Below are 13,919 nucleotides of genomic sequence, written 5' to 3'. Positions count from 1 at the left end.
ATGAATCACACCCTGTTCGATCATTAGCCTCCATATTAACCCGGGTCATCATGCAAATACGTTCCCCTCCTTTCTTCTTGCCCTGCAGCCTTAACAATACTGACTGGTGAACAATTAACCTGAGCACACCGTGTTTATGCCTCTGGCTTTTTGACTCCAACGCAATTGATTTGGAATTGAAAATGAGTAACTTTGATTATTCTAATACATCTTCATGTACATGTTAAACAGAACTGTTCGACTGTAAGAAAGTCCAACTACCTTGCATTGTTTGTCCTGTCTGGTATTTTTAGGTTACTGCCCTGCACTGAAGTGTTTTCTGGATGGAGCAGCTTGGGGAAAAACTCATTCAAATGCACCAGTTTGAAGATAGCTCTATTTCTTTTCTTTTTTTCTTTCTTGGACAATTAAGGCTTCCGTCTATTTAAAGCAATCATCAACATCATCATACCACAAGTGGGAGACACTTTACTTTTTTTCCGTAACATAAACCTATTTGACAATTTATGCTAAAAAAAATGACAAAAAAGTTATTTTCTTGTATTTTAATATCGAAATCTCATTACTTTTACTTGCTGGAAAACCTTTAGTGGTGACTTCATCGTGTACCAGAAGGCGACATAAAAATCCTACCAATAAAATCATCACAGATTTTTGAACAGTCCCGCCCCTCCACCCCTCCCATCAAATAAAACTGTTTTTATCCCTAACTGATGATCTTAATGTCCCATTGGTTTACACTTTTGAATGATCCCTCCCCACATTATCTCCAGCCCCAACAGGAAATACATTATATTAAGGAATAAAGATGCTCTCAAAATGCAGTTTCATTGTGAATTTTACTGGCCTTTGCCTCTGAAATCATGGCACTTTTGTGGGCGCTTTGGTAGCTGGAGGAAGTGAAGCCAAGTGAGACGGTGGTGTCTAATCATTTGGCTGCAGCTGTAGTGGCCTTGGAAGCAGGAAAAGTTCAGAAAGTTGGATGCATGGTGTGCAGTGAAGTGTTAGAAGTAATGGTGACATTTGAAACACTAGAATGCCAAAACCTTGTCAAAGAGCTGCTGATGTGTTTGTGGAAGAAAACACGCAGAAAGAGAGGAGAGGCAGGAGGCATTTTCATTCCATTCAGTCATCTGTGACAAGGACAGGAATAACTCTAGGAGGAGATACGGTTTGGTCAAGATGACAAGAAAGTTGAGGCTAGGTCACTATGGCTTGAGGAATTGGCTATATGTTTGGGAAACATTCAGATGAGAAATGAGAGTGTTGGAAATAGAAACTCTGCCTCAAACTCTGAAAGGAGTCTCCTATTTGGTCTAACTGTATACTCATTATACACATTTTTATTGGAATGAGCGATTGCAGAATAATGTATTTCTCCATAACTGGCTTCTACCCGCAGGTGCAGACCAGAATAAGACATGAAAACCTGTAGAGGACAGCAGTGCGCCATCGCCGCGTCCAGGCTGCCAAAAATTAAAAAAGAAGAAGAACCAATTCCCCCATGTAGAAACAAGGTACTCTTATTTTGAAACAGGAAGCGAGAGAACGACGTCGCTATGGTAACAGATACAACCCTGCAAGCCAAAGATGAGCTAGCTAACTTGTTAGCCGTCCAGTTTTTTAATTGATCTCCTCTGGATTGCTTTTTTAATTTTGTGGCAAGCTATGGAGGGATCAGATACATATCTGATACGACCTAATCACCAGCAGAAGTGAGTTTGTCCAAGTGTTAGTGCTAGCAAGAGAAGTTTGCGTTAGGAGTTAAGCTAACACCAACTCTGATGATAGATAGTCATTAACGTAGCTAACGTTAGCGTTAGCTTACCAGCCACTACAGTGCAGACAGTGCAGACAGTTTGTCCAACGTTAGTTTGTCCGAGCCTAGCGGTTATATGGTATATAAATAGCTGTACATAACCATGAAGACATTCGTTTGACACCGTGTCAGTCTGAATACAGTTTTGTTGTTTTAAACGTCATTTTATTGGTGTCATATGAGTTAGTTAATAGAAGTTTGTCAGCAACGTGTGTTAATTTGCAGTCGTAAATTTTAGGTTGCTAACCAAGGTGGTGCTAACCAAATTTTAGTTACCAGCCTAATGGTGGTGCATCTGTCTGTGGCTGATAAGTTTGTCTGCTTTACTGGTCATTTGGACAGGTATGACTGGTAAAATACTTAAAGTGACTGGTGAATTTGAGGATGAACCAGCCACTATGGACCCAGAAATTAACTTCCTGCCTTGCTGCTAACTGTTACTTCTCCCAGGTTTAAGCAAGCCGTTGTGAAGGAGTGTATTCGTGAAATCCTGAGGGAGCGACTGTCTGGGCTGCAGTACGACCCAGAGCAAGTCCCGGACCTGACCCGCTCCCTGGCAGACAGCGTGAAGGACAAAGTGAAGGGTGAGAGATGCACCTTCACTTTAGCTGACTCTCCATCTCTCTCTCTTTCTCTTTCTGTCTCTCTTCTTTCTCTACACACACAGTTATCACACTGTCACCTCTCCTCTCTTGATCAACAGGTGCAGGGTTTGACAGGTATAAGCTTGTGGTGCAAGTCGTCATTGGAGAACAACGTGGAGAAGGAGTCAAGTGAGTAATCACATGGTATTGGTGAACTATGAATGACTGTTTCAATTTGCTAAACTACTATTTTGTCTAAAGTTTTTCTTTCTATTTAACATGCCTTTTGATGGGGATGGGGTGGGATACAAGTCTATATAAATAAGTTGTGAGCCGACACAACAATAACACCTTTTTGTGGTGGGACAGGGGTGTCTGCCAAAAAACAGATCTGCATTAAGATTCCCCACTTACTAGGAAGACAGCAACTCCCAAGAATGAAGAGCAACCACAATCATCTTTTTTTAATGCACAGTGCTCACAATGCTTTTCATCATTCATCATTGTATTTGATGCATTGTGGTCAGTGACATGAGCGAGCCTGAGCAGGGAATATTTAAAAGTATTGTAGTATATTCTACTATACAGTAGGTTGTCATTATTATTTATAATTTTCTAGCTTTTATATATCCTGGGAATGGTGGCTGAGCATACATGCTCTGTTTCAGTAATAACTGCCATCACGTTTATTCCACACGTTCACAGCTGGGGGCTGAGAATTGTAAACCACACCTCAACTAACCACACTCTTCTGCTGTCGCTGCCACTGAGCAGATCCACTGGACTAGTCAGGGGTTCACTGCCTTGCTCAAGGGAACCTCAGCAGCTGCTGTTGAGGGAGTGGAGGGTGTTCCTCACTTACACCGCCTGTCAAAAGTTCGGGGACACCTTGCCTTTTCTAAATTTTGAGAGTAGTATTTCATTTTCTCTGTTATTTTTGAATTAAGAAAAATGCAATGCTTTTGTTAACATAAAAAAGCAATTTCCTAATACTTTGGATATATTTATTCAACACTCAGCTTCATGTTCATCAAAGTGTCTTCTTTGGTATGAAGGTATGAGTTTTTTCTGATGAACGTATAGTTTAATTGTGTTAGTATTATCGTCACAAATATTTGCATGTATGATTTTTTAGTCTTGATTGGGGTTAAGTTATTGCAAACCGACAAAAAACATGCTAATTTATAAAAAATCTTCAAAAGCTAGGTGTCCCCAAACTTTTGATGGGTAGTGTACATGCCCAGATGTTCCCAGCAAGTGCAGGGATTTGAAGTGGGGATCCTCTTTCACAAACCTTTAGGCTATCGACGCCCCACTTATAAAGAATTATGCCTGACATATATCGGCAGTTCAGAGGTTAAGCTTTATTCGTGAATTTTGTCCTTCAAAAGTGACAATCTGTGACCTATGACCTTCTGTCTCTCTCTCTGTGTTTCACCAGGATGTCTTCCAGGTGTTTCTGGGATGCAGACACAGACAACTACGCTGAAGATGTTTTCATGAATGTAAGTGCCTTTGTCCCAGATTTATTCAATCAGTCAATTGCGAGAGGAAAAAACAGACCTCTCAGATGATGACAACTTATTTCATGAACTTTTTTCTTTGTAGGACAGCTTGTTCTGTGTGGTGGCTGTTTTTGGATGCTATTACTACTGAGGACGAGGAGGGCGGATGACAGAGCTTTCTTTCAGAACAGAAAGACGTGATGTGGACTAAAGGTGACAGAACATTCAGTGAATCTGCTTACTGTCAGTGTTGTTCATCGTCCAGAGCCTGCATTGATCCAAAGTAACTCTATATTTAGGCCTAATTGTTAATGCTGGAAAGTTGTGTAGGCGACTCCACCAGAGAAACGACCGTTGTTATTTGAAGCGGAAGAGAAGAGAGCATCATTTAAATTCTCACTGTAACAGTGTGTTTAATTTGATACGGTACATACAGTACTTGTAATTAAAATTCTGTTTAGAATAACCAATTTTATTTTTGTATACAGTATATTTGTTTGGAAGGTATGTTTTAAATTTGAAATGTGTTTGACTGCTTTAAATTTGTTCACCACAGTCATCACCATCGTTTCATCAGTTGTTGGATACAAATTAGGAGTACATTTTTACATTTTTACACTGCTATCTTCTTAGTCTGGTATTCTGCAGTTGTCTAAGTTAATTGAGCATATAGTAGCTCAGTGGAAGTTATGTAAGAATGGTTTTTACATGCATTTTCATCTCTACATTCTCATCTTTTGTGATGACCGAATGAGCAGGGTTCCCACAGGGTTTTAAACTCCTTTGAAAGTTTGCAGATTTGGAAAAAAAAGAAAAAGAAAAAAAGCCTTAAAAGTTTTTGAAAATTAATGAATGTAATTAAAATTCAGCGCTCAAAACATCAATATGCATCAGCTCTCTGGATCTCTCTCCATCCCAGGATCAACACTTCACATCCTGATGGATATTTGTGCTGAGAACTATAGAGAAATACACAGAAAAAAAAGTATGATGATGCACTGAATACATGGTGATCAAGTCCAGATACCATGCTGACAGTTAACTATTACCTTTCTGTTCTTGTTATTTACCACAGCTTCTGCAGTAGAGGTCAGTGTTTGTCTCTGAGTCTCAACATCAAGACAGGGTACTAAGAGCAACTTTTTGCGCAACTCTGATGAGCAACAGTGCCCAAGGAGTTGCAGTGCTTTAATCACACAGAGCATCTTGTTGCTAGGAAACATAAGAATAGATTTTTGACCTAGTTTCTCACTTTTTTGCCTCTTTCTGGGAGTGTTGCCCAAAATATTGCCTAGTATATCACCACCTTTATGGTCATAAACATTTGTCTATTTTTCTGTATTTCTACACACAACAGTACTTCTGTGACTGAAATCCTTGTAAATCAGCTATCACTGCATCCGCTGAAGCAGCAGGGGTTTGTTATTATAGTTGTTTTATATATATCTTATAGTTATATCTTATAGCTATTATTATAGTTAAGATGTCTGATCCAGGAATAAATATCCAGAACAGAGGCGAGGTGTTTTGATAAGTAGAAGAGAACAACATCTGAAGAGTTTTGTTTCAAAATGAGATGTGAAATTAACTTATATATCCTATATATATACTGTACGTATATATATATATAAATAATCCTTGGTTGACAACACAATTACACTTACAGACTGGATCATTTATAGTTCAGAGATATTAAATGATTAATTTCAGGTCATGTTTTTTTCAAAATAAATAATTTTCACATTCATTTTGAGACATTAGTATCATTACTGTAAACAAATGAGACCGCTGAGAACATTGACAGCCTCTACACTGCATTTTATGTTTTATGGCACCGGTTTGGACTTCACCCTTTGTGCTTTATGGCACAAAACAAGAAGATGCCGCAGTTCTTCCAGTGCAAGTGGAGCAAGAAGCAGTGTCCACTTTACCACAGGAAGCGAAGATGTTTATGGGAAATGTGGTCTTTTTGAGAAACACGAGCATTAACAATACCAACCACACAGAGTTCCTTGGTATGCAGGGAAGAAGTCAGTGAAGACTGGTCAGCTGGGAGACATTTTTATATAATTTTTATATCCAGCGGGGAAGTTTGTTGGATTGCTCAGTCTGCTCACGGTGAAAGAATCCGCCTGAGACGCCTCCTGAAGCGACCCAGAGGAGATTTACATCTTTTCCACCTGGCCTTCACCACATTTGATGGTTTCAGCAGCTTGATTTGCTGGAGGAATTGTGTCCGGCATGACAATGAGGATTTTCATGAGAAAAGTGTCAGAATACAACAACATATACTAAATCACAATAAAAAGTAAATGAAAATAAGAAAGTCAAGGTTTTTTTTCTCTCTCTCTGAAATTTGAAAAGGTCTTTAGAGTGTAGATATTACAATAGTGTTTTTTTTTTTCCTGAAGCAGATAGCTTGATGAGGCAGCAGCACGTTTTTGTTAGCTTTACCAAACCATTGTGTTATTTTTTGGGGGTTTTATACAGTAGGCTATAGATTTTATACAATAGGATAGAAGATTGAGTAAATAATTACATGGAGACTTTCAAAATGACTTCTTTATCCTGGTGTCTAATGCTGAAGGTTTTGTTATTTCTGAGGAACAGCAGCAGCTACAGTGAGGCTACATATGTCAAAAATGGATAATAACTCAATCAGACTGCACTCTCTGTTTTATATAATGTGTAACATATATTTTGTATTTCTGTTTCTATTTTGGTTATGCATTTTGCTAGATGCTTTGCGGAGAGCGAATTTTCAGGAATCAGGTAATATTGTCTTGAACTTGAACGCCCACTCGTAATCATAAAATTGTATTGCTTAATTTATGTATTTTTTTCCCCAACAATATATTACTTTCTCTTTATTTACATTTGCATGCATCATAGTCAGTGGGACTCTACACGTATTTATTTGGTTGGTGCGTTTTATTTATTCTTTAATGTTAGCCCAATGATCAAAAGCCCAGGAATAAATTTGCAGTGTATTATAACAAGTTCCTCTTTATTCATCCATTTCTTGTACTTGTCATGTTCCTGTTCATGATCTTTTAAAGTTATCAACTCTAGCAATCGAATCTAATTTAATGTTATTTCTAAACCATCCTCAGCTACAACACTTGAAATTTAAACACGGCCTAATTTTGGGATTGTACCCATTAGTTTCTACAGTCTATTATATCCATAAATACCTAATTTGTATCCATTGACACTTCCATACAGTAGCTCAACCTTCATGTATGTGACTTTAAAACACACTGTTACTCGCTTGAGTGATGTTATTTTCACACGACAAAATATTGATCCAATTAGTGTTTGCACATGGGGGGAACTACTGCCTGTTATCTCTCCAACAAAGATAATGGATTAGCCAAGCCTCCCTATAATTTGTTGGTCAGACTGACACCGTGTCTGTCTTCAGTTAGACGGGAGGTCATTTCCAGCCATTCATAATTACTCACAGGTCTCTTCCGTTAATTTGATCATGCCCACCCCCAGCTGGAAAATCAGATGCTTTTCAGATATATAAAGAGTAATGAGATAGAAGTGAGCAGTTGAAGTGATCAAGCTCAGATGAATCAATTAGCCAAATGACTCGGATCACCTACGGGTGCCACAGCTCATTATGCCGCTCTATTTGTAGTTGGCAAACACTTCTTCAAAAATCAACTCAGATGCGAATGGCTTCTCAGAGGCCAAACACATCGGTCCTATCATCTGAACATAGGAATTCCCACTCAAATATAATAGTTATTTTGCAGCAATTTGTAGTAATATGCGCCAAGCACTCCTCTGTTATTATCGTTATTGATAATGATAGCTAATCTTTCTTAATGAAAAGATTGATGGAAGCCCTTAATATATGAGTCAATAAGCCACATCTCTCTAAGCATCTCTCATTTACCAGAATGACTCTCGGCAGCCCTCAGAAAATAAATGTTCAGTTATTCAATCAATTATTCAGTGAAATGGTCTCTGTTTCTGCTGGTTTAAAGAGCTTATTCATGTCAACAGAGGACAAAAATGATAATATAGACCTTCGTGCCAATCTCCTGCACACTTCCTTTCCCTTAAAAATCTCAAGTCGAAAATGTATTTATCATTTAATCTTTTCAGTAATGTTTTTATTTTAATTATTTAGTCCAATCTCAGTCTTAAAAATTCTGCTCTGTGTGTTTCTGAAGGTTGACTGAAGGTTGACTGCTTTGACAAACACACTTCCTCCTGTGGGAACTAAATTTATGCATGAAATCATTTTGGAGTGGATCAAAGATTGTGCAGCGTTTTCCAGATAGGATGAAATACAGCGGTAATCTGACTGACCCCGCTCTGCTGGGCCTCTTGTTTCCCAATCTCATCTTCTCCGGAGCCGTTTTCATCCCGAGCGAAAGAGCGGAACTCACAAACGGCTGCTTTTGCCAAACAAATACCTGCACACACACACTGAAGAAAGACCTGAATGCTTTTCATGTCTTTAATATCCTGCGGGGCTCAGAAACGATCAGTTCTCCCCTGACAGTAATGAAAGTTTGAATTTGGAGGTGTTTGGTGTGTGTTGTGTGTGTGTAAGGTATGTTTATTGCATTTGACTCAAAGATGATGTCACTCTAGCCTATTTATGAACGACAATCCCCCCCGCCCTTTTTACATTACATTACATTTCATTTAGCAGATGCTTTTGTCCAAAGCCACTTACAATAAGTACATTTTGTCAGCAGTAGTCAAATGGACATATATATATATGTATATATATATCTATATATATATATATATCTATATATATATATATAGATATATATATATATATATCACAGTCATCATCTAAGCCTTCAATAGGAATACATAGCATTCGTAGAATCAGAGTTTTTTTTTTTTTTTTGAGACGAGTGCCATTAATTATAATGCTGTACTGCAGAACTGTTTGAGATTTTATTGATGCTGCGATCTCTCTGACAATAGGCCCTTTTCACATCGTCATGGTAACAGCTAAACCGGTGCTTTACAACTTTCTGTGGCAAGTTTCTTTTTGCGACTTATTGACAAACCAATCCAACAAAAACAACAAAACTGTAATGGTTGCTAGTAGCACTATAATGTAACAAATTAAAAATGTTGGCAGGTTGTGGAGCGATTTAGTGAAGGACATAGCTGGCACTGAGAAACAGAATGTGAAAAGGGCCTATTGGGTCCATGAGCTGGGGAAGCTAAGCAACCAGTCCAGAAGGTTTAAGGCTGGACCAGAACCTCACACAGCCCTGAAGCCACTGTGTCCAACCACATGGACAGTTTGTGATAAAGTTATCAGTGCTGTTCTCTGACAGTATGAAAATGTCTTGACAACTTTAGAAGAACTAGCAACTTTGAATAGAGCTGATCTTGGTACAAGGGAAAGTGGTCTGCAAGACAGGCTCAACAAGGGGAAGGCTGTCCTTGGACTTACGTTAGCATCTGAAGTAATTGGGGAGCTGGAGTGTCTGAATAAATCACTTCAGAAACAGACACTGACCGTGGCAGGAATGCAAGAAGCTGTTGAATATTTCAGATCATCTCTCCAATCCAAGAGATATGAGGAAAGCTTCCACAAATTATTTGAAAATGCTGAGGGAATGGTCAGTTCACTTGGCATTGAGCATATCCAAATGCCGCATCAAAGAAAACCACCGCAACGATACACAGGAGGAGCGGAGCATCATTCATCAAAATCCACTGGACAGCATTACAGAGCTGAGTTTTATGCAATGCTAGACACTGTGGATTTACAGTTTAAAGAGTGTTTCAGTCAGGTGGACTTAGAAACTCAACACAAACTGGAGACAGTTCTTACTGGCAATGAGGTTGTGGAGCCACACCCTGAGGTGGACAAGGACAGTTTGAGGGTGCAACTCCAAATGCTCCTCTCAAAAACCAGAATCAAATCCAGTGTGGAAGCAGCTGTTCTCAGAGGTATGCCAGTGGAGGTTACGGGGCCATTTGAACAAGTCGAGGCCTTAATTGGTTAGGCTGCTGTTAGTAATACCTGTATCATCGACAGAGGCAGAAAGGAGCTTCAGTGCACTAAGAAGGTTAAAGACACAGCTCAGATCGACTGTGTCCCAAGGGCGTCTAAACCTTGCTGCAATCTGCCATGTCCATCAGGACAAGGAACTGGGTCTCAGGGCCAAATGTAAAACGTTTGTGTCTGTCAGTGACAGGCCCAGACATGCATTTGAGCTGTACACATAGCCGTTGGTGCCAGTGTTAAGTGATTGGAGGCTTGTTAGTGTTTCAGTGTTTGAGGGCTTGTATAGCATTGTAGTGATTGGAGGACTGCTTAATTGAAATAAATTATTCAAATGTGTATATGTGTTTGGACTGGTAATTATCCAACTTTTATTGTGTTCAAGAATGCTAAATAGGCATAGAAAGTTGTATAGAATTGCAGTAAATGTGTTTAAAGAATAATAACATTTTTGAGGGACAACCTTCAGACGCCCCACTGATCTGTCCCTGCCACTTTCCAAAGTTAAACCTACCTACGCCCCTTGAGCACCTGGATGGTTTTTCTAGGTGGGCGAGCTCGTGGAGTCTCCATTCAGATCCGACCGAACGCCTGTCCCTACGCAGCACATCTGCAGCTCAACCAGAAAGGGACCTCGTTCAATTATCCAGGCACGCTGCCAGCTCAGGCTGTAATTAATATTCTATTGCTGTGACTGATCATAATTATTCAGGTCTGAAGAGCATTTATAAAAGAGCTGTAACCCTGCAATTTAAATGTCAATCTTACTCACAACCCCTGTTTTCCAGTTTGTGCGCTCCCGCCTCCTTTACAGCACAGATACCGCGCTGTCTGACAATACATTTCTAAAAGGAATAAATGAAAATAAACTTAAGTTTTCCAGGTTTTATGACTGGTGGAAATGTAATGTTTAGTAAGAATGTGGTTTCATCATTCATTTCGTTTTAAATGTTTTCCACAAGCGGAGCCAAACGCTGCTTTCACCTCAATGTTTCCCAACTTCTGGAAAGGCTGATGGCTGCTTTTTCCTTTTGTAAAGGTGTGAAACCTTGAATCGATGACACCCATAATTCAGTAAGACATAAGCAGCTCTTCTTTTGTGTGTGTTGTGGCCAAAGAAGCAGAAAGCGTAAGGCGTAAGGAATATGAGTGAGTGCAACCCGCTGTCAGTATTTTATGTCATATTTTATGGATAAACACTGATTGCTGATTGCACTCTTTCATCCTCCTTTCGCTGTTTGGATCAAAGATAAAATTGATTAGTGTTTTGAATTCAAAGGACCTTTCAAAGTACTCTTTCATACAGTATCTTCACTCCACTTTCATCTTTAAAAATAACCTCTCTCCAGCTCTTTTTCTTTATTTTTTCCCCAGCATTTCTCTCTTACATGCTACTTCTATCTCTATTGCTCTGACCCTTGCACTTCTTACTATCAGTTGCATGGAATATTGATGATGCAGAAATTGAAGCTTATTCCACTGTTGAACTCAATTGCTCTGGATAAGAGTTTTAGCCACAAATGTAAAATGAACTCAGCTGGGAGTCCATTACTCTTCTTTTTTCCCCTGTTATTACTGACTTATTTCATGTTATTACCTAGTAGGAAGGTTTAAATTGGCTGAGTGTTATCACCTAAGGTCCGTTTCTACAGCCGGGTCTCATGAAATTGCGTGAAATGAGCGCACTGCTGTAAAATTCAAATAACGTGAGAAATATGTTTCCCCACCATGAAAGGAGGAGACACGACTAGAAAAAGGCAGCAGTTTAGTTTGACATGGATGTGGACTTTTCATGTGACAAACATGTGAAAATGAAGCGTCCAATTCATTGTCACATAATTTAAATAAAAACATGGCATCTGTGTTTCAGCGTTCGTGCTCATTTCCCATAAACAAATTTTTTTGGGGGCATTTACAGCCTTTATTTGATAGTTGATAATACAGAGAAGCAGGAAGGATTGGGATAGAGAGAGGGGGATGACATGTGACAAGGGTCCTGAGCGGGATTTGAATCCTGGATGTTGCAGGTTCATGATTTACACCATTTCACAAAAGCTTCTGAGACTGGGTTGTCTTGTAGCAGCTGCCACACAAAGTTTGTAACTCAAGCTTAGCCAGAGAAGGTGGCTGACTTTCCTACCTCAAATTAAGTCAGTCTCCATATTTATGTGACAGACCTGAGAATCTAAGAATCTAGATCCAGTTGCATAAAGCTAGTTTAAGACTGATCTAAGCCTTAGACTGGTCTTAGATTCTCAGGTTGGACTAGGCTAATTAAGACTGTCTGTTACTTAAATATTAAGACTGACTTATTTTGAGGTAGGAAAGTTAGCCACCTTCCCCCTGGCTAATCTTGAGTTAAGAATTTTGTTGCTATGGCAACAAGTCGGCCTAAATGTCAGAGTGGGAAGTTTAAATACTATTTCATAAAAGATGGCAAATCTCTGGTTTTTGGAAAGAGCCTGAAGAAGAGACAGAGTCTTTAGAGACAGAAACATTAGAGATCTACAACAATCAAGAAGTAGTATGAACAGGTAAATATTGTCTATAGCAAGTTTGACTTAAGGTCACATTTAAGTCTAAGACTAGGTCTATCTTTATGCAACTAGCCCCTAGTCTGAGGCTTAGACTAGTCTTAAACTAAGTTTATGCAACTGGCCCCTGGTCTTAGATTTCTAAAGTTAGAATAGAATCTAAGATTCTCTGTCGCATAAATATTAAGACTGATTCATTTTGAGGTAGGACAATTAGCCACTCTCCCCTCTGGCTAAGCTTGAGTTAAGTATTTTGTTGCTATGGAAACGAGTCAGCCTAATGGTACATTCAGACTGTGGGCTACAAAGCAACAGCAAGTCATTTGTTTTCAATGGAATCCGGCGACACAAAGCTTCAAATGCCAGCGTGTAAAACGTAGCAGCGTGCCGGGCGAGCGCAGCTACAAACCGGAGCTCAGCTGGCTTCAACTTTTGTCCACGCTCTGATGATGCGGTGAAGCGCGAACCAATCAGATAGAAGTGTACGTGTTTCACTATTCCCTTTTCAACGGTTGTTCCCAACTGAAGGTTCCACGTCAATCTGGAGATATTTTAGAACATGATGACGACTTGAAACGTCAACGACCGCCCAGCTACATTGTCACCAATGCTTAACTCTGATTTAGAGTCAGATTTAAGTCTAAGACTAGGTCTATCTTTATGCAACTGGCCCCGGTCTAAGGCTTAGACTAGTCTTCAACTGAGTTTATGCAACTCAGATGGAGGTGACTGATCCTCTAGAATGAAAGGAAAAAAGTTCAAGTTCACTCAAGTCTTTTAATCTCATATTGAACTATAATCTCAAATGAAGCCTTACTTTGTAATGAATATATAGTGTATCAAAAGGATTTATGCGTTTATCAGGGAAAAGGACAGTTCAGTCCCTCTCCTTCTGAAGCTGATATACACAGCAGGACACTCAGCTTTACTCCACAGATTCATTGAAACAGTCGGTCAAAAATCATTTGGTTGTTGGCCATGGCAACAGATAGCAGCATAGTGACAGTAACAGATGGGCAGTGAACTGTGCAGCCTGAGTCCAAGAAAAATCCACCAAGCCCAATTATTCATTTGTCTTTAAGAAGAAGCATAGAAGAAGAAGCGTCCTCTTTCAAACGCAATTATTTGTGTCTCAAAGTACACAGTTTTCTGCAACACACTGGGTATCCTAACCTCCACAATATGTACATATCCTAATATGTACATATTTGTTGTAGAGCTCTGAAAGGAGGCAGTCAAATTAGTAATAAGCATTAAGGGAGACAACCTTTAATCCAAAAGCAGTGAGTGCTATAGAAAATGTTTCATATTAAATTAATTTGTGTGTACGCGGCATTTAAATGAGGCCCCATGGGCTTGTTTGAAGGTTATGTCTGTTACATCATGATTTAAATTTAATTAAAGAAATAAAAAAAAAAAAAAGAGTTGCTGTAGTATAACTTATAAGCATTCTCCAGTGCTGCTGAAGTTTGATAC

The 13,919-nt window shown here is 39.2% G+C and overlaps 1 protein-coding gene across 2 annotated transcripts; it reads left to right on the top strand.

Moving 5' to 3' along the window:
• The first annotated feature begins 1,570 nt into the window (after positions 1-1,570).
• On the top strand, positions 1,571-5,098 carry dynlt2b (dynein light chain Tctex-type 2B). Of its 2 annotated transcripts, XR_013505104.1 has the most exons (6): positions 1,571-1,715; positions 2,270-2,403; positions 2,523-2,592; positions 3,845-3,908; positions 4,012-4,157; positions 4,193-5,098. XR_013505104.1 is itself a non-coding variant. In XM_078285761.1 (5 exons), the coding sequence occupies exons 1-5, from the start codon at positions 1,669-1,671 to the stop codon at positions 4,057-4,059; spliced, it is 363 nt and encodes a 120-aa protein (XP_078141887.1). In that variant the 5' UTR covers positions 1,571-1,668; the 3' UTR covers positions 4,060-4,161. The 2 variants fall into 2 exon arrangements, 1 of the variants encoding a protein (XP_078141887.1); XM_078285761.1 differs by lacking the exon at positions 4,193-5,098 and having other exon boundaries at positions 4,012-4,161.
• Positions 5,099-13,919: the final 8,821 nt, after the last annotated feature.

This window comes from Centroberyx gerrardi, chromosome 9 (genome assembly GCF_048128805.1).
Source record: "Centroberyx gerrardi isolate f3 chromosome 9, fCenGer3.hap1.cur.20231027, whole genome shotgun sequence".
NCBI lineage: Eukaryota > Metazoa > Chordata > Actinopteri > Beryciformes > Berycidae > Centroberyx > Centroberyx gerrardi.
The sequence above is the reverse complement of the archived record's forward strand: the minus strand, read 5'-3'. Positions and strand labels throughout refer to the sequence as shown.

Excerpts from the sequence above, each read along its gene's own strand:
- dynlt2b (XM_078285761.1), top strand. The coding sequence starts at position 1,669 with ATGGAGGGATCAGATACATATCTGATACGACCTAATCACCAGCAGAA. Across the intron at positions 2,404-2,522 it reads CGTGAAGGACAAAGTGAAGG|GTGCAGGGTTTGACAGGTAT; the intron begins GTGAGAGATGCA and ends CTTGATCAACAG. Across the intron at positions 2,593-3,844 it reads CAACGTGGAGAAGGAGTCAA|GATGTCTTCCAGGTGTTTCT; the intron begins GTGAGTAATCAC and ends GTGTTTCACCAG.